This window comes from Polypterus senegalus, chromosome 9 (assembly GCF_016835505.1).
Source record: "Polypterus senegalus isolate Bchr_013 chromosome 9, ASM1683550v1, whole genome shotgun sequence".
NCBI lineage: Eukaryota > Metazoa > Chordata > Cladistia > Polypteriformes > Polypteridae > Polypterus > Polypterus senegalus.
This window is the reverse complement of record NC_053162.1, coordinates 374,424-394,682: the sequence shown is the minus strand read 5'-3', so window position 1 is coordinate 394,682 and position 20,259 is coordinate 374,424. Positions and strand designations below refer to the sequence as shown.

The 20,259-nt window shown below is 51.1% G+C and overlaps 1 protein-coding gene and 1 non-coding gene across 4 annotated transcripts; one reads left to right on the top strand and one right to left on the bottom strand.

Moving 5' to 3' along the window:
- Positions 1 to 33: 33 nt before the first annotated feature.
- Positions 34 to 108, bottom strand: LOC120536135. Its single transcript, XR_005635041.1, has one exon. It is a non-coding gene; the product is annotated as a small nucleolar RNA SNORD36 (small nucleolar RNA).
- Positions 109 to 1,522: 1,414 nt separating this feature from the next.
- On the top strand, positions 1,523 to 19,647 carry med22 (mediator complex subunit 22). Of its 3 annotated transcripts, none has more exons than XM_039762542.1 (5): positions 1,523 to 1,613; positions 7,528 to 7,660; positions 9,695 to 9,775; positions 12,595 to 12,803; positions 19,087 to 19,647. In XM_039762542.1, exons 2-5 carry the CDS (start codon positions 7,538 to 7,540, stop codon positions 19,286 to 19,288), a joined length of 615 nt encoding a protein of 204 aa, XP_039618476.1. In that variant the 5' UTR covers positions 1,523 to 1,613; positions 7,528 to 7,537; the 3' UTR covers positions 19,289 to 19,647. The 3 variants fall into 3 exon arrangements, with proteins under 3 accessions (XP_039618476.1, XP_039618478.1, XP_039618477.1); XM_039762543.1 differs by having other exon boundaries at positions 1,549 to 1,653; XM_039762544.1 differs by lacking the exon at positions 19,087 to 19,647 and having other exon boundaries at positions 12,595 to 17,744.
- The last annotated feature ends 612 nt before the right edge of the window (positions 19,648 to 20,259 follow it).

The window sequence follows — 20,259 nt, the reverse complement described above, 5'->3', positions numbered from 1 at the left end:
CTAATGTCACCCACTAAACTGAACCCAAAGAGTGATGCTCAGGGTTAAAAAGCTCAAAAATTCACTCCATCACAGGAATCTCAGATGAAGAAATACTCATCAGTGCATCCAGCTTTGGGTACAAATCGACAATCAAGAGAAGTGCGCTAAACTGTGAGCAGAACATCCTTGAGCGTACTAAGGCGGCCCACCACCTGGTGCAAAATACAACTAAACACATCGTATCTCAGAATAAATAATCACGAATACAGACAAGACAATAGTAGCCAGTCTATGATCAGAGAAGACGAGCCCCTCGCATATTCAGGTGCTCGTTTTACTGCTGAATGCCCCGACAAGTCCGCTCGGCTTTCACGTCGCACGATGGCCCCCAGTGAAGATGCGGCAGGCCGACTGCTCAGCCCGCTCACAAGCACTTCACGCTTTCGTGTATTTATCTGTGCCTCGTTAACCTCACTTTCTTTTAAGCATGCAGGACGGAAGCGCGTCTTTAAAAACTGTGAGGTTTAGTCAATTAATCTTCCAATAAAGCAGCTGCAACGCTAACACTTCCAAGGCTCCGAGCACACCAAGTTCCAACAAACGCGACTCCGAGGCTGAATGGCCTACGTCGGCTCTTCAGCCCAAATCAAACATTTAATTTGTGGGCACCATTCTTTCTATAAAACACTAGCATGTTCAACTTAAAACGCCTAATTCTTATATACGGCAATGCTTTATAACTCCGTCTCAATGTACAGTTTAAAAAGAAACAAAAAACTAATCTAAATGAGACCAATGCGTTTTCCGATTAACCATCGTCCTTTTTTAACCATAGGGGAATTTTTTAAAAGAACAACATGCGTTAAATCAGACAATATGCGATATGTTATCCTTAAATTCTTGATAACTTGGATGTTTTAAGATACAAAAGTCACTTCGCGAAGCCATTTCAGAGGCTCATCTGCCACACTCACCATGTTGGTTCAGCGAGAAAGGAAGGAGGAGAGAATTGTGGGTAATATAAATATGGCCTGCGTAACCTCGCGAGACTTCCGGCATGGCCGGTTCCGTTTCAGATGTTTTGCTTTTTTTCATGTATTTGAAAAAGACAGAAAACGTAAAGCTCGCAAATTGATGCTGCCATTTACTGTTTCTTAGGCGCAACATACCAGATCGAATGCCTATTTGTTGAGAAAGAAGTGAAATTTTAACCGACGATGGCAGAATCTCCCACTTTGTATCGTGCGAGTTTTATAATGAATTCGCTGATTATCGGTTTCCACGGCCTGACCGCTAGTTAACAAGGAAATCACTGTAAACTTCGTTTTCACTAAATTAGATGTACGGGTACAGGGTGCCGTTAACAGAAAACGTAAAAACAATAATTTTACTGTTTTAACATAAATACGGATGAGTCAACCAAACCGAGTCAACTAAAGATGAAAACGGATGGCAATTTAGGCCAATCAATGCCATCGTTCTCTCAGTCACGCTCCAATCAAAGTAGGAGGCGGGAAGCTAAATAGTTTACACACGCCAATCAGCTAGTAGTATTCGGATCGTTGGGCGGGTTTTTTACAAGGCTCGCTACAAACGTGTGCTGAAGAATGGAAGAAAGCGGCGCTCTTTAGGTTGGTAGCGCATTTAGAAATTCGTATAATCTTTTATTCGGTAAGTTCACGTGCCTTGACCGTGCATCAGTCTGACTTTTTGTTGCCGGAACGGTAAAGTACAATCCATACGTGTTGTTTATTTTCCTCAAAAGCGTTTGCGAGTTATGGAGGAGTGGCATTATATGTAGCACAGAGCGCTGGTCGGCCGTCTTGAAGAGGAATCTTTTCCGTAAAGTAAAACTTGTAAGGGCGACTTTAGTACTGGCGCAGTAGTCGAAGAGGTCCGACCCTGACGTGTTTCTCGTGTTTGTGAGATTACATTTAGCAGAATCCTCAAACCCTGCGGGTCCAGTGACGCGCACAGACCTTGTGGGGGGCATTAGGACGGTGTAAGGCAGGCAGGGGTCTCCAACTCCGCTGCTGCAGGTTTTCATTCCAACCCTTTTCTTAATTAGTGACACGATTTTGCTGCTGATTAACTACTTGTGATTTAATTTTAATGGACTTGTTTTTTTAAGATTTGTTCCCCTGAATGGCTTCTTTTTTATGGCACCCAAACAGAAACCTGAAGCGAGCCAGCAGAAGAAGTCCGGGCCACAAACTCCAAGCAGTTGCTTAATTAGGCGCAGAGTCTCGTCGTTCATTAAACTCATTCATTAATTCCATGGCTTGTCATTGTGCAGTATTAGCCATGTCCGAAATTGTGGATTTTCTTTTTTCTAAGAGCACTGGGGACCTGAGCAGATCAACATTCCCAAGACCTTCACCTTTCTTTATTTTCAGATATTATGTGATGGTCACAGTTTGCCGGTCCTGTTTTGGCTCATTTTGTATCTCGTTATTGTTTGGCTGCTAATTAAGGGAAAAAGAAACAATTAAGGGGTCCGAGTCTTCAAGAGCAAGTCAATGAAAATGAATTAGAAAGAAGTGAATTAGCAGCAAAAACAGGTCACAAATTAAGAAAAGGGCTGGAATGAAAACCTGCAGCCACTGCGGCCCTCCAGGACCGGAGTTGGGGGACCCCGATGTAGAATTTATTACATTTTCATCATTTTAATTATCGCCATTTCTTTGTGTTATTTAATTTCATAGTAAATTTGGATGTGCAGTAACTGCAGCGGCATTGTGATGTTCATAACCTTGGCAAAGTGTTTGCCCAACATCGGTGATTATGTCCGCTAATTGGAGTAAGGCACTGCACTCCCGTATGGCACATCTTCAGAAGAGGAAGGGGCAAAGACCTCCCATGTGCCGCAGTTACACGACCCCCCAAGGGCAGCGTCCGGCCATGTTGGCTGTAGGAGAGCACGTCGGATTGGAGATTCTGCTTCCTCCATTAAGTGCCAGTTGTGCGTCACTAGGACCGATGATCTGGTGCCACTCGTGCCCACCGCTGTGTGGCAGACTTGTGTCTTATGCGTAGTGAGAGCTCGTGGTAGCCAAAGGAAACCCACAATGGGGGGCACTGGGGTTTAACGGCACGTCTTCCCGTTTTTAGAGATCGTGTATTAGTGATGTCTTTCAGGGGATAGCAGAGCCGCCGAGTTTGGACTCGAGAGAGACTTTGATCAGAAGGTGCTGATGATGCAGACAATGCGGCTTACGTTTTAAACAATCTTGGAAACCCCAAACGCGTTTGGAATATTCGTGTGCTGAATAAACGGACTCTTCTCAGATGGCACTGCCAAAGCAGAAGCCCAAACCGAAGCTGGCCTTTCTCTTTCCTCTGAGTTAGCAGACGGACACGCGGGGACATCTTCTGATGGTGGCAGTGAGCGTCTGTTGATTGATGGGCAGAGCCTTCTGTGCGTTGTGAGTAAACTTGTTCTGCGATTCTCGAAGGCTTTTTGAAAGTGACGGCCAGACGAGCGCCGGCATTACAGGCAAAGCGAATACGTGCTGACGTCGCAGCTCCGGTGCCTTCTGTGTCACAGCAGCACGATTGGCACGCTGATAACTAATCCCAGTAATTAGCTGGGCACATTCGGATGTCAGTATGGCACCGTAAAGTGAATCGCTTCTGTCTCGTACAGACCATAATGATGTGATTCATTTTAAATTCAAGAAGAGGAGAAGGGCGGCGTGGCCACCCTTCTGTGCCCGTCTCTCTGGGGGCCCCTGTGCCATCTTTCAAGCGCTGATTGTGTCCTACTAATGGCAGGCTTGGAGACTTGAATCCGTCCTGAAAGTCTGGTCCAAGTTGTCATTTCAAATAGGAGATCCGTGCCAGCGAGCCGCAAGTTCATGTGTACCCCGTCGGACCACAAGCGGGGCATTGGGATGCCGTTTTTGGCCAACTCCTGTCGTTTGTTGCCGTGTTACTAGAATTTCATAAAGCTGCAGGCCCTCCAGTCTGTTACCCGTAGGTCTAGTGAGTCCGAATTGCCCTTCATGTGGCGCAAGTGTGGTGTGGCCGCCTTCTGACTTGGGAGAAGTGTAATGGTGGCACAGTGCTTAGTGCACCCCTGCTGTGTACGGCCGGCCGACCGACGTCGTGCCGCTGCATTGTAAGTTCTTACCTCGGGTATCCTGGCTCTCCATCTCCAGAACATCCACGACAGCCTAACCCTGGCAGTAAAGACGGGTGGCGTGTTGGTGGTGGTGGTGATGGTGATGGACTGGCAGCCTCTCTTGTTTTTGTTCCTGCACTCGGCCCCCGTCTCGTCGTTTCTGTCAGCAAAACCCCATTTTGTGTTCCTGTTTCATTGTTTCCGTCCTACAGAAAGGAGTCCATGTTTGTATTGCTTGTATGCTCAGAGGAGCGTCCTTGACGTTAGGCGGTGTAGGCCACCACTGCTGTTGGTCCAGAATGCGTTTCTATGACTGACTGGCACAGAGCACTGGCCTGCCCTTAGTTTTCAGGTGGTCTTGTTGGCCATGGCTTTGGCACCTTCTTGTGGTGTTGGGCTGCCCTTCATGTCCAGTCAGGTCTTGAGGTCGGAGCCCAGCTGAAGCATAAAGGCAGTGACTGAGCCCTCGAAGTTCTCCGTGGCGTAGTCTCTGAAATGCCAAGCGCGACGTCAGTCCAGACTTCACACGAGTCTGAAGAAGGATCAACTGCCCTACAGGAATAGTCCACCCAAGATGGAGACGTTTGGGATACTCGTCGTGACGGCTAACAAAGTGCAAGCCGTCTGACGTTTCATTAGAAATCCGTGGGGTGACAACGGAAACCAAAATCTGACGTTCTTCACGTTATCTAAATGTCGCCAAGGCAGAGGCGTCATGGCAGAAATGCTGTGTGAAGAATACTTCTGGAATTATCATCCATCCTTCCTCCAACCCGCTATATCCGAACTACAGGGTCACATGTCTGCCGGAGCCAATCCCAGTCAACACAGGGTGCAAGGCAGGAAACAAATCCCGGGCAGGGTGCCAGCCTACTGCAGGACACACACCCACACACCAAGCACCCACTAGGGACAACTGAGGATCGCCCAGTCCACCAAACCTGCGGGAGGACCCGGGAGCCAACCCAGACGGGTCTCCTAACTGCGAGGCAGCAGCGCCACCCACTGCGCCGCCGTGCCGCCCATGGAATTATCAGTGCGGACCAGAAGTGCGGGGAAACGCAATCCCATAATCCTGCACTCCTGACTAACGAGAGACGAGGCGTCCGTTCAGAGCGTAACCCGTGAGGCTGTCGCTTCCGGTTTATGATGTCTGATGTCTGCTGATTCTGGAAGGATCTTTGGAGCGTGTGAGCGGGTGACTGACGCGTGGCGTAGACGGCACAAGGGGCACCGTTTCGGGTTTTGAAATTCCACTTTCCTGGTCACCACCGACTTCAGCACCATTAGGACATTCGAGCAGTCGGACGAGGACCGGCCAGTCAGCCCAACAAAGCGCGCCAGTCCTCTCCAGCTCTCCAGTCGAGTTTTCAAAGCCTCGCTGTCCGCCACACTGCTTGGTCGCTTATAAACGTCTCGCTCGCCATTCTGCCGGGTTATACGTTTATCGTTGGCCGTCCTTTATGGGTGGAGGGCTGCTGACTGGGATGGAACGTCGAGCGTCGTCTGTGTTAGCATTTTATGTTCGGACGACGTGTTCGTTATTATTAAGTAGCAACTATTGTTAGTAGTGTAAGCCGGGCTTCTAGAAACCATGGGTTAGGCACTGCGGTCAGTCGGTCAGTCGGTCAGTCAATCAATCAGTCAGTCGATCCTCTCCATTGTCTGTCACGGCTAAGTGATGTTCTCTCATTTTGCCGATGTGCTCGCCTGGCTTGTGTGTCAGCGGCTAAGCGAGTTTCACTGTGACGACACACTCGCCTCACACTCTCTCTCGCTCACACACACACACGCACGGCTCTACACGTAGACGTTTATAGAGAGAGAGATATCGACTAGGGGGCTTCACTCGCCGGCCTGCGCTACACACCAGCGACTTTGTGTCTCTGCCGCTCGCACACAACAAATCTTCTCGTTCTCGTGGATACGCCCGTTCATTGGGAGGCAACGCGACTCGTCCCTGATGGCGACGCGAATTGGACGATCTACACGTCTCGACTTAAACGTTAAAGCCTTACGATGTCTCCACGCTTCGCTCATATCGCCGATGTCCATATTTTCCGTCTCTTTTCACTGTTAATGTTATTTCATTGAGTAATAATTTCTGTTTCTTTAGCGCTAATGCGGTCTTTGCTGTCAGTTTTTTGAGACTTTTGAATTTTCGTCCTTCCTTCATCTCTTAATCTGCTCTGCCCGTTGATCACGCCAGCGGTTTTGAATTCTTTACGATGTTCTACTTTGTCGTCTTTTATTTCCGTGGTTAAATCTGATGGCACAAAGTCTCGTCTCGCGGGATGTCAAAGTGTCTCTCTGAGAAAATCGCAGCTCGCCATACGATAAAAAGTCTCGATCCCAAGATCGATTTTTGTGTTATAATAGAGAGATTTGTGTTTTTTTTCTTGATTGTTCTTTTAATGTCGTGCAGCACTTTGCATGACGCTCACATTTTTTCAACCTGCTTTATGAATCACATTTTACTTCCTTTTGTCTGCCAGAATAAAACCTTGAAACCGTTTTATGTGCCCCACCCGGCTTGCCCATCGCAGCCCCGAGTCGAGGGTCCCCTGATCTCTCGCTGTCCGCGTCCAAAGGCAGCCACAGGGCACTCGTGTTTAGAGGCCTTTTACGTTTTTACGTTTCCATTAGAGACTGAAAGTGCAGGAAGTGGCACTGACTTGGGTGAAGTGGCGGCCCGTTTGCCAGTTTTTGTGTGGAACTGGACCCGGACACACACAGACGGACGGACAACAGTTTGGCACCCATCACACTCCTTTAATCTGTACAATATTTACAAAGACACTTGTGCACACCCAGTGCCTCCAGCGCCAATCCCCCCAAAGTCCGGGCCTCTCACACAGTCCTTTATGCCCTCCTGCCGCCCCCAGTCCTCTCTCCAGCGCCGTCCTCTTCCACCCGACTTCCACTCTCGAGTGCAGGGTGGCGGCCCCTTTTATACCACCCTGGATGGGCTTCAGCTGCTTCCCGCACTCCTCCTTGGACACGCCCCCGTGTGGCGGAAGTGCCGGCTGCGCACCCGGAAGACCACCGGGTGTCCCCATTCTTCACCAACCAGCACTTCTTGGTGTGGCGGTAGTGCTGGGCTCCAGGGTTCTTCCAGGGCCCCCTACCCGAGGCCACCAACAAAACCAGGGCGGTCGCCCTCGCGGTCGGGAGGAAGCACCAGCCCTCCTCCGGTGCCCTCGGGCGTCCCGGCTGGGCTCCACCCCCAGCCGCCTGTGACACTGGCTTTAGGCTCGAAGTCTCCACTAAAAGTCTGACGTCCCTTTAGTAGCTTCTTTAGCTAACAGTAATGGTGTCCTCGTCCTGACACTTTAAAAACGGGCAGCAGTCCGGCTGTGTGTGTGGAGTATTAAGTGCAACGCCAACTCTTTGTGACCTTCGTCTCATTTCTGTGTTTTAAGATTCCGCACAATGACAACCCAAAGGATTCTACCACAAAGCAAAGAGACGCTGCTGCAGTCGTACAACAAGAGGCTGAAGGATGACATCCGATCCATCCTGGACAATTTTACTGAGATCATTAAGACGGCAAAGGTGAGTGGCACCGGTCTCTCTCTCTCTCTCTCTCTCTCTCTCAGGTGCCATCATTAATAAGAATTGACTCAAATCCAGAGTTTTATTTAATAGACGCTTCTGTGGCCAAAGTCCAGACTCGATGTCAGGTACCCAGCATCATCTGCAGAATGTCCTCCTCATGCTGTATGTTGAATAATGGAGAATATTAGTCGCCCGTGACCCTCCATTGGCATCCTCTGACCTGACTGGCATCCATTAAAGTCTTCCCAGAGGCGATGCCCAGTCACTCCGTTATGTGCTTCATCGCTTCCTGCTTTTGTCTGCGGAGTGGTGGCTCTGAGGCTGGGGGTCTGCACTGGCAGATGGGAAGGTTGCAGGTTCGAATCCCATAAATGCCAGTAGGGACTCTGAGCGCTTTGAGTGGTGAGAACAGCGCTATAGAAATGCAGCGTCTCCGATTAGCTAATAAGCACACGTAGCGTATCTCGAGGCAGACCGCCGGACGCTGTCCTGAGTTGGTCACACGTCCACTCGCTCGGGCGTCGCTTTGTAATAAAGGCTGGGTCCCAAAACACACAAGACAAGTGAGGGAATCTCCTCGGTCTGTGGTCGCGTGTCTCTCTTTTACTGAAATTGATTCGTTTTCCTGGAGTTACACTTGTGTGTCTCCCCAACATTTGAAAGTCGAGTTCGAGACATCACAGCATTTCGATTAGGAGTTTTGTGGTTTTTTTTTCCCTTCTCTTTACATTATAAGTGGAACTTCACACAAAGCCTGCTACGTCCGTTGGCATTGTGACACTCGAGGGCACTGTCACCCCTCTGACCTGACAGTCCAGGACGCCAGGTAACAGCGCTGCTAAAAAGTACTTGACTTCCTCTCCTTTCTTTCTTTCTTCCATCAATGGTGCCTCTAAGCACCACAGCCACCATACACAGGCAAGTCAAAGCAACAATCGGACACAATTCTCTCTCTCTGTCTCTCTTTCTTCTTCTTCTTCTTCTTCTTCCTCCCCCCCCATCCCAGCAGTCCTTTAAATGGTGCCTGACCCAGAAGTGCTTCTGTTTGTGACTTTCCAGCACTTTAGGGTCAGATGGAGAACTTGAGTTTTCTGCCCGCCCCAAAGTACTTCTGGGCTTCTGTCTCCGTGACTCGATATGTAAAGAGTACGAGTCCCCGGGTCCTCCTGCAGCGTCTCCTGGTGGCACCCATTGTACCCAGTAGAGCTGTGAAGTCAAATTACAGATGCCATGGTGTCCTGCAGGAATCCAGGGCACCGCCATGCTGCAGGGAAGCTGCCATCTAGTGTCGTGGAAGAAGTAGTGTCCCAATGAGGTTGCCTTGCACTCTGTGGGCGTCCCGGCTGTCTACCACAGCTTTGTGCCCTCCTTGTGGCATTGGGTCTGCCAGGCGAGTTTCTTCCAGTTTCCAAGTTCTTTTTGATGGCGTAGAAACCTCTGCTCACCGACACCTTGGATTTCTTTGTGACTTTTACGGGTTGCGTTGGTCTGTCTGTCTGCCTTCCTCTGAGGATCGCCGAGTCTAGCTAATCGTTCAGAGGGTGAGGCCGCACTCCTCTTATTGGGTAATCCGTAAAAGCCGGACACCTGTAGGAATTGTCCGCCTCGACTTCAGTTGCTGCAGAGATCTTTCGTTGTTGACCCTGCGAAGGTCTCCGATGACGACTTTAGTTTCTCAGCTTATGGTAACCTTACTGCGGTGTTCCTGCCTTGTGCCCTGTGTTGGCTGGGATTGGCTCCAGCAGACCCCCGTGACCCTGTAGTTCTGGATGGCTGGATGGTAACCTTACCTTTTTTTTTTTTTTTTAAGCCTCGGTCCCCTTTGGACCATTTTAGGTTACTCGCTGGACTTGACCGTCTGACGTTTCAATAAAAACCCTCCAAATGGGGGGCCGTTTGAGAGGCACGTGAGCCGCCTTTCCTGGGGTTTGTGTTGCTTTTGAGCGAAATGAGTAGAAGTGGTCGGTGGCTCAACAGGGGGTTTGGTTTTCTTCTCTCTTCTCCTAACGCCTTGTCTTTTTTGTTTTTTAGGTTGAAGATGAGACCCAAGTGTCCCGTGCCACTCAGGCAGAACAGGACCATTATGAGATGCACGTGAGAGCGGCTAACATCGTGAGTGTTTCGCCAGGTTCAGTTACCTGCAGGTTTTTATTTCTGGTGTGAACATTGGCCCGGACTCGGACAGGCAGACACACTCATGTCACCCAGCACACGTTTCTTTTTCATTGTCCTTTTCACAAATCAATGGTCACAAGCCCCAATACCCCTCAGTCCAGGCCAACACAATGCCTTCTCTCTCTCTCTCTCTTCCCTTCTTCAGGCCGCCTCTTGCCTCCTCCAGAGACCTTGTCCAATTCTTCCACCCGACTCTTGTCCCCTTCCGAAGGGAGGCGGCCCCTTTAAATAAGCACCCGGATGTGCTCCAGGTGTGTTCCCAGCAATCTCCCACCGACACGCCCCAGTGTGGCAGAAGTGCCGGCTGTTTCCGGGTGTCCTTGTTCCTCTCCCAAACCCCCAGCACTTCCTGGTGTGGCGGAAGTGCTGAGGTCCAGGGTCTTCCAGGTATTGCGGTCCCCCTGGCGGTAACCCCGGGTCTCTACTGGGTCGAGCTTCCCAGCTCTTTACCCGCCTCTGGTCTTCTCGGGCGTCCCGGCTGGGTACCACCTCCATCCGGGTACCACACAAGTTAGTAGGTCAGTCTTTAGAAGACATCTGAGAGACGTAAGGAGACCATTTAGTCCATCGCGCTCTCCTCCCAGGGTTGTCGGGGTTTGGTGTCGGATTCCCACCCCTCTCTGAGTTAAGAAGTCCTTCCTGGATTTGGTGCTAAACGTTCCTCCCTCCCCTTCAATGTCCACCGGCGTCCTGGAGGATCTGATTCAGCTTTAAGTTGAAAGAACTCCAGCGTGTGCTCGCTTGTCGGGCAAGTTGTACTTGAATGTGGAACAAGTGCAGTGCCACCCATCAGTCTGCCGTGGTAATAAACCTGAATGTGGTCATTCTGAGGGCAACTCGAGGAACAGCCAACATGTCCTCATCTGTGACCGTGAGAATAAGAGCGAAGCGACTCCAAACTTACGATGAAACATTTCAACAACGAAGCCCCCCTTCTCTTCAGTAAGCGAGCGTCGTAAGCCTTCCTTCCATTCGTGGAGTTACTGACGATCGACTTTTTGTGCAGCAGCGACCTGAGACCCCCTTCATTTGCTGTTTTCCTTCCCTGTAAATCTCCAGTGCCAGGTCATCGAAGGCCTTTACTGACCGGCCAGCCATGCAGTGCACGTGATGGGGGAGCGTTTGTCCTGCACAAACCTCACGGCGGTCTTGAAAGGTGCCGACGTTTTCCTGTACCACTGTTTGAAGAAGGGGTCTTCTGAAAACTGGCAGTGGGTTTGGTTTGTCAGCATCTTCAAGCCCCCCGTCGTCTTATACAATACGCTAGCGTGTCTGTCTAGGATTTTAAATCGCCTGTTTGACCGATTTGACCTGAAATTTGGTGCCCGTGTACTACGTGACGTCTACTGTCCGCTTTCAGGGTGATGATGATTTTTATTAAATTGTAGAATCGACTCTCGGCAGCGGGCTGCAGGGTGGCCGTGTGGCACATGCCTACGGGCGCCGTTCTCGTTCCCTGCCACCTTTGCCGTCACTTCCCCTACCTCCTTCATATCTCAAATTAGCGGTGGGCACAGTCATTCCTGGAGGGTTTTTGTTCCAACCCCATTATTGCTCCAGTAAGACTTCTGCTTCACTTCAGTGGTCTCGCTCGTTAACATTTTGACCCCTTATTGCTTATTTTAGTCTTAAACGACTGTATTCTCGGTTTTTAATTTGCTCCTAATTATACAAATGACACGTTGCCATCGGCACCCCTGTGTGTTTATCAATCACTATTGAGTTTAATGAAATACGCGGAAGGAAAGTGAAGAGAAAAAGTGAAGGACTGAGAATCTCTCCTCCATTTTAGCCTTCAGATCATTTGGATGAGATCCTCAGAAAGGGGAAGAACATCAAGGATATGAGAATGAGCCGACATGGCAGAGTTAAAGCACCAACAAGCCATGAAATTAAATTATTGGCAAGAATTGCTTTCTAATGAAGCAACCGGAAGAAAAACCTGCAGCCACTGCGGCCCTCCAGGACTGACTTTGCCCACCCGTGTCTTAAATTATTCTTGAGGCAGATTGAAGACTCCTATGGCAGCTTGACACGAGAATTAACCAGAGCCTATGAAAAAACTCGTAGATCCGGCCCACCTTAAATCCACTCGCACCTCTCCACTCGGCGCCTCTTGTCTTGTAAATGTGTCGATAAGCCCAAGCAGCCGGCTATACCATCCGCCCCACCGCAGGAGAAACTGCAAACCCTCTGCCAACTGAAGCCTTGTTTATCAGGGAGTTGGGTACCCAGGCTAAAAAAATGATGTCAGAATTCAGAACACAAGCATTTCACGCGTGATCTGTGTAAGTGTAGGACGACAGGAAGTGTGGAACACACACCTAAAAGACGAACCGTTTCCATGTTTTAGTACAAACGACAAAATGTAGACATCCATCATCCAGGGTCACGGGGTACTGCTGGAGCCATTCCAGCCAACACAGGGCACAAGGCAGGAAACAAACCCCGGGCAGGGCACACACACGCACACACAAACACACACCAAGCACAAATGTTAACCATGAAGTGTGTAAAGTGTGAAGCCTGAAGTCCAAATAGCTGCTAATCGCCACACATTTGTCCAGACGCAGAGTAAGGCCAGACAGAGACTGTGTGATGACCGAGTGATTTCTGAGCCCGAGTCACCAGAGGGGGACCCCCGACGGGACTTGAGAGCCCCCCTTGCCCAACTGGATTTTCTTGGCAGCCCCACAAGTTCCTTCCTTCCTTCCTTCCTCCCAGACTGCATTTTGTTTCTTTTTGTCCCTCCGTAGGTGCGAGCCGGAGAGTCCTTAATGAAGCTGGTGTCGGACCTCAAGCAGTTCCTGATCCTCAACGACTTCCCCTCCGTGAACGAGGCCATCAACCAGAGAAACCAGCAGCTGCGCTCCCTGCAGGACGAGTGCGATAAGAAACTGACCACCCTGCGCGATGAGATTGCGACTGACCTCTATGAGTTAGAGGAAGAATATTACTCGTCCAGGTACAAATAGGACGTAGTCCATGAGTGGCCTTCACCAGTGCCTTAACCCTGTCTGTCTGTCCGTGTGTCGTGCCACCTTTCTGTTGACTCTGAACCAGTGTGGCGGACACTACAGCTTTAGTTGCTAGCTTTGGAAACGCGCACCTTATTGTGACCGCATTTGCACTTCATTTTATATTTGACTTTTTAATGGGTTTATTTTTCCTGGGAATCTTCGGTGTCGGGGTGTCGGACCGAGTGTAGTGAGAAGCCAAGCGATTGGCTAACTAGAAAGATTACAGTATGCAGGCTTTGGAGGCGAGTCGGGCCCCTTCTCCAGGCGAGACCCTAACCCTAGTGACGTCTCGCTTCGCTTGACTTCTGGGACACTCGAGAAATGCCGGAATCTCCTGTGAACCAATCGGTTCAGTCCGTTTTCAGATGGCCTCGGCGCTTTGACGTATGTATGGCCTTGTGAGACACTCTGGTAGGGGTGCCAATGATTGGACTTGGCATCCCGCCCCCAGCCCCATTATTTTATACGTTATTAACGGTGGTGTGACGGTTACGTGTTTTATAATCTCTGAAACTGATCGGCTTTCGTTTTAGGCAGGACCAATTACTCTGAACACTTTACAAAAGAGGCGCCCTGCCCGGGGTTTTTTCCTGCCTTGTGCCCTGTGCTGGCTGGGATTGGCTCCAGCAGGCCCCCGTGACCCTGCGTTCGGATACAAAAGAACTATAAAGAGAAATCCTAAACGTTCTCAACATGACCAGCCGTCTTTGGAGCTTTCACAGAGCACATCCATCTCCACCGCACAGGCCTATGGGACGGAGCGAGTTACTGTCGCAGTAGAATTCTAGCGACTGGCATTGAAACATGTAATCACGCTACTAAGAACTGTGGGGGGTGTGGCCTGAAATTCATGGAGTCGTTTCAATGGTGAGCAGGAGGATACTGGGAGTTTAATAGAGAGATCGGCCTCCCCGTTTGTCTGCATTAAGAGGCGACCATTGGCTTGTGTTTGAAACTCTTCACTAGGCTGCTGCTTTGTCTTCGGCCATCGTGCTGCCCCCCAAGACGAGCGGCTCCTTTAGAATTTACTTTGAAATGAAGGGAATAAAAGAGCACAAAAGTCCTTTCAAGATTCCGCTCGGTGCCACACTAACAACCGTGGGGCCAGCGTTTTGATCTTACGAATGGTGCGGACTCGGGGCCCATGGGCAGTGCCAGGCGTTTGCTGCCGCTCTGATTCCTTGGGCTTGGCGGAGTACGACACACAGTCAGAGAGAGACACACATGGACGCTCCGCGGCTCTGAACGTCTCCATTCTTCTCTCCTTTATAGATTTTCAGTTCTGCTCTTCTCCGTCTCTTTCTTTTATCTTTTTACACTGACGTGCTACTTCAGATGCCAACCGAGCCAATAACACCACCCCTAAGGTCAGATGCCAAGTAATAAATTTGTCTTCCTTCAGCACGGATTGAGAGAGAGAATCCATATTCTGGCCTCCTCGTCCTCCTCAAAGGAGGAAGGCGTGTGCAGCGTCCATCGATGTCATGAAGTGGCCCACACGTTTATCCAGGGGGACCGAGGTGTCCCGCTACACGCTGGCTGTTTGCGGAGAGTCTCTGCAGTTGGCGCATAGGTCACATGGACCCCACGGCCCACGCTGCCAGCCCACCTGACGTGTAGGCGAGTCCCTCGCTTCGCTTGAGTTTGCCCTGCCTCTTCGTCGAGATGTTTAGAGACTGGCACAACGGGTTTTCATTTTCAAAGAGCTGATTAGGTCTCGGCGTGCCCGACTTCTCGTGTAGTTCGTGAAAGACTGCTGTTGTGCGCCCCGTGACAGCTGCCATCTTACAAACCGAGCCCCTGGCACCTATTCAGTTCTATCCAGAGAGTGCCAAGGACTTGGTGTCATTAAGGACATGCGCGGGAGCGGCGAGTGTGACGCCTTTGCCGTGGGAGCCCACAGTGCGCAGAACAAATTCAAAGAGCAAACTCGTCCAATCGCAGGAAGTGAGCTGTCATTGGGGCTGAGCTCCAGCAGATGTCGTGGCCCCACCCCTCCGGACACGACGAGGGAGCGAGCTGATTGGTGCCTTTGTCAGTACAGAATGGCGACCACGATGACCGGCCCGCCGCTGAACGGTGGGAAGTCACCAGCGTGCCGTTAGCAGAACCGCTTGATGGTTTCACTGTGGCATTCGCAGGGGTGAATGTGGGCCTCTGGCGTGAAGCTCCTGATGCCCACCACTAATCCTGTGAAAGTGGCACAGTCGCCTGGCGCCCTGTTTAAAGCTGTCATAGACCAATACCAGGGTGCCCATTTGTGATCCATGTTGGTAAAACGCTTCTGTGGGCACAATAAAGACGCGTGTTTTAGAAACTTTTATAACCTGAACATCTTAAACTTGGCATCTGCGTCGCACTCGTCGAGATGAAACTCGCTCGGATTAAAAGCACCTTTGAGAGCTCGGGTGGCACTGGCAGGGCAGACCCACGTTACCATCCATCCCCTTTGTATGCGACGGGCACTCATGTCACCTTACAATTGTCACTTTTATCTGAAATTGGCATCAATTTAATGCAATGAATTTGAATCCAAAATGCATTCCAACAGATGGTGAGCAGCAAATGTTCCTGCTGAGCACTCGGTGAGTGGCGCTGCTGGGCCGACGCCAGTGAAGTGTGTGTCATTGAATGTCCCTCTGTTTTGATGGCTGCAGGTGTCCCGTCTGTCCGGTTAGCTCCGCGTTTCCCAAACTCGGTCCTGGGGACCCCCAGTGGCGGCGCAGATTCTGTTTGGAATTGGACTCCTGGGCTAATTAAGTGGACGACCTCTGAAAATGTTCCAAGCAGTTCTGTGACAATAATGGATTCGTTTTGTCTTTTTAATCTTTATCTTCTCATTCTACTTTTCTATTTGTTCTAATTGTTTAATCCATTCTTTACTAATTAGGGGCTCTGACTCTAAAGTACTCGCAGCGTGTCGTTTACCGGCGTGTCTGCCCGCGCTGCCCATTTTTAATTGTCATTAATAAGATACAAAAACTGCACAGAGAGAGCAACATAGAATGAAGTCCACCAGAGAGAGCGAAACATTTAAATGGAGAGCAAAAGCAGAAATCTTTCAAAATGTCTTATGAATGTAAACCTCCGGCTGCTGTGCTTCTCCGAGTGTCGACTAAAAGATGAAGAATCTCCGCTAATTAAATGAGCTCCGTGCTGTCCGGTGTCGTCGCGGGTCAGGAATCTGATTGGAACAAAAGCCTGCAGCCACGGGGGGTCCCGAGTTTGTGTTTTTCAATATTTCTAGAGACTCCCAGTTATCGGCCAATCAAAGGACGTGCGCCTACAGCAGCGTTTCCCAAAGTGCCAACCCTTTGCCTTTAAAAGGTGCCAGGCTCGTTCACACTGCCCACGTAAACGCGTCCTCTTGGTGTTTCATCTGCAGAACATTCCGGGTGTCTCCTGACAGGTGGCAGAGCAGCTCCCTGTTGGCGTTTTTCAGCACCGGTGGGCTCAGGTCTGTGCAGAGTGCTGGCTGGGTTTGTGCTCTCCAGCCTGCCAGCTCCTGCCTGGGCACTGGTCCACGTGGGCATATTGGGATGCTGCGTCCGGTCTACGGCGGCCCACTCCTCCTCCATCACGTCATTTTCATGAAAACGTTGATTTTTGCACCCTCTTCCTCCTCTTCCTCGGTGGCTGAAGTAATTTAGCACATTACTTGACCCGCATGGTTGTCATGATGGCTGAGGAACTCGTCGCCTCCTGCAGAGAGGAGAACGTTTGTGATGTCGTGGGCTTCAGTGGGGGGCAAACGGTGAACACCACCCACGGGTTTGGGGGGCAGACGCGGGTTACGAGTGTTACGTAATCCACATGCCAGTTATCCTGACGTATGTCATCCAGAAAATGAAAGCAGTGCACAAAAGTGAAATGCACTCAAGACAGGATTACCGACCAATGAGTGATGAGGGAGACGCTCGGGTGAAACGATGGCCAATCAAAGGGGTCATTGGGCCCGACTTCTCCGTGTCAAACACTCTGCCGCTGCGACCAATGAGCGGAGAGAGAGGAGGCGGGTCTTCACTTTCGTGTGCCGCTTCCCACAAACCGATTGATTGATTTAACAGCATTCTATGGACTGGCACACGTGCTCTGAGCAGAAAACCGATGGCCGTCCCTTCTTTCGTTTTTGGATGTTGTCATTGTCATTCAGCGTCGGCCCCCACCGAAGCCCACAGAGATGTTGCGGTCTCTGCTGTCCATTAAAACCTGACCCTCCTGTTTTTCTTCACCATCAATACAAAGAACATGGCATAAGGAACAGATTTCAAAAACAAAAGAACATTGCTGGGTGGCATACGTATTCCTTTAATGGCTCTGCCCACTGTGCCATGCAGACCCTTTGGCTCTCCCAGAGTTCTCGTTGCCTTTGGTTCTTCGGTTTCACATGAACCCACCCGGGCTTCGTTGTGTCTCAGGTAGCCGCACCACCGATCGGGCCTGAGGCCTGGCGCCACATGCATGAAGAAATACTCCTTGGCATTCTGGGCACGTTTGGACCACGGTGGCAGACTGAGCCCCGAGTTCCCGTTAGAAAGTGCAGAGAGCCCACTGGGGTCATGTATGAAAGGACGAGTCTTTGGTGCCACATTTAGAAAGACGCCCGCGAGCAGAGTGGCACTTGCACGAGTCCTGCCACGTCACGAGGGCACAGCGCAGAAATGTCAGTTAGGTATGATAGGGCTAAAGGAGGGGAGTCTAAAGCTGGCGCTTTGTTACGTTTGATGGGTTACTGTTCTCATGCCACCCATTTTTTATTCTTCTTTGGCGGTGAGCTTCACTTTGTCTTTTGTATGCAGTTGCTTTGTATTTGTATTGTAGTTGTGCTTTTGTTAACTTCTTAATCTAAATATAATAATAATAATAATAATAATATAATAATATCATTCTGTCTCATTGTTCATCTGCAGCATTTTGTTTTACTTTGAATAACGAGCGGAAATGTGTGAAGGGTTAGGGTGGGTGGTCTGCAAAGCCGTCGACTGCCACACTGGTCAGGTTGACATAAAGAAGGGTGAATCTGGAAGGCTGTGAGTGTCTGTGTGTGTCACAATGTCCGTTCGTCTGTCACCTGCTGTCATCTGCCCACCTTGACAGACGTGCGCTCATTCCCAGAGCGAGCAAGTCTGCTGTTAAAACACCCGCAGAAGCTGATTGGCTGCCAGACCACACCGCGTTCTCCACAAGCTCCTCCCACTCAAGGGCCGCCTCTGTACTCTGAAGGCTGAGAAGGGGGCGTCGCCCCAAGTGAAGTCCGTCCCCCTTCACTCAAGACTTGTGGAGCAGAAGCGGACCACCGGACTGTCCTCTTCACAAAATCCAAACGGGACTCCTGGCGAGGTGGGGTGGGCACACAGCCGCTGTCCACATGGCATCTCGAGCGGACTGCTTTGGCCGTTTAGAAATCGGCCCCCACCTCAAAGGGGAGACCCTAATGTCAATGAGGTGGAGCCTCTGGGCGGCCGAGTTACTGGGCCGACTGCAGGACTAGGGAGGTCTCCCGTTGAAGGCGGACCACCAGTGTCCATGTCGTGCAGATGTCAGTGAGGGGGCCATTGGAAGTGTGGTGGTCCGTCACAACTTCAGGCACAGTGTGAAAGTTGGGCTGAGTGGCCTCTGCTGTCACGGGCTTGGTGTGGTGGTGCCCGTGACGAGAGGACCCCTCTAGTTTTTGTGGACTAGGCGGTGGTTCGCTTCTTACAGACACAGAAGTAGTGGGGCAGTGGGGGGGCTTCAAGTCCAGACTCAGTCAGGCCGAGAGGTTGGTGAAGGTGAAGCCCCTCAAACGTGGCCCCTCCGTGCCACCTCTGTAGTTCTGCCCCCCCCCCGTAGTGCTGAGGCGTCCTTGCCGGACTGCGCTGAGCTTTGGTTGGTCACCTTCTGCTTCCAAACTAAACGACCGCAGCACCCACCGTGTGCTCAGAGTGCCTTCCTTTGGTCGCTGGCATCGCGTAATGGTGACGTCACACGGGTGGCGTGGTGTGCTGGCACACTGTCACGGGACAAACCCACAAAGGCTGCTCGGCAGCCCATCCTAGGACGACTGTTGGACTTTGCCGTCTGTGGTGGGCACTCCATTTGTGTGTGTTTGGGGGTGTGTGGGGGGGGGGGCTCTAGTTCTTATTTTCTCCGCCTTAGCATGTGATTTGCACCCCGGCCCCCCATCCCTGGGGGTCACATGACGTGTACGCTGTGCTGACCGTCTTCCTGGCTTTTTATTCCGGAAAGCTACAGTCAGTGGGATGGCAGCGACCTGCCCCTCTGCGAGGCGTTTCATCGGCAGGACGGGCCCGAGTCGCCAGAAGACCTGCGTGGTTTGGTGGGCACCTCGCTGTCTGGACGAGCCGGGGATGGCAGTGGCGTGATCTCCCGGGGATCGACTCCAGGGCAGCTGAATGGGCACGGAGCGGCCACAGCCGAACACCCGTGAGGAGCGGCGCAGTCAAGAAGGGGACGGGTGGCACCCAAGGACCGTCCAAGGACCACCAACTCACTCGAGTGCTTTTGTGTTTCGAGAATCTCATTTTATCAGACAAGAAACCCGACTGGCCAGCAGACGTCCGAAGCGACACTGGAAGAAAAGAGGCAGACCAGTGATGAAGAACAAAGTGGGCACGCCGGGCAGGTCGCTTGACGTCTCCGGACTGCCAGGGCCTTTGTGGTGTCCCCGCGTCACCGCAGTGGATTTGTGCGCCGGCCCCCTTTTTCTAATGTGAACTTTTTGCCTTTTGATTTTTATCGACTCTTCATATTTATGTAAAGCTCAATAAATTTCAGTGTTCCACACCAGTGACTTGACTTGAGTCTGCTTGAAGACCACCGTCTGGTTCGACGGCCCCTCAGTCCTTAATGTCGGGGGCGCTGGCAGCATACTCGACTCAGTAAGTAAAGTGCTTTACAGCAACGGGGCAAAAACAAAGCAACACTCGGGGGTCCTAAAAGGGAGACCACCCAGCAACACACAGGCGATGGCGCCTTCCACGAGCCGTGGTCACCACATCACATTTGAGGACTGTGTGCCTACCCCCACCGCTGTGCCCGACTGAGCTGGCGTCACATTTGTCCTCGTTAGACACAAGCCATCCAAATGCCCGCTTCTGCCCCAGAGAGCCCCCTTTGATCGAGAGGGGCGTTGGGCCACACGACAGAAGATTGGGGAAGCGCAGCGTGGCAGCCAAAGTTGTGTAATGCGGTGGGCTCAGAGAGAGGGGCTTTAACTGGGACTGTGAGAGTTTTGACCCCTTATTGGCCATCTGTGACGGTCCTCATTGGCAGGGTGGGCTGCCGAGTCGTCTCCTTCATCTGTCCAGTAACCCACTGGCACTGCCTATTGGATGCCACAATCTTGAACTGAATGCTGGTGGACTCTTAAAGGGGACATGTGACTGACCCTTGCTGTGT

Bases quoted from the DNA above. Each gene is read 5' to 3' on its own strand.
- med22 (XM_039762542.1), top strand. From the start codon at position 7,538: ATGACAACCCAAAGGATTCTACCACAAAGCAAAGAGACGCTGCTGCAG. The intron at 7,661-9,694 runs GTGAGTGGCACC...TTTGTTTTTTAG, and splicing joins AGATCATTAAGACGGCAAAG to GTTGAAGATGAGACCCAAGT. The intron at 12,804-19,086 runs GTACAAATAGGA...TATTCCGGAAAG, and splicing joins GAAGAATATTACTCGTCCAG to CTACAGTCAGTGGGATGGCA.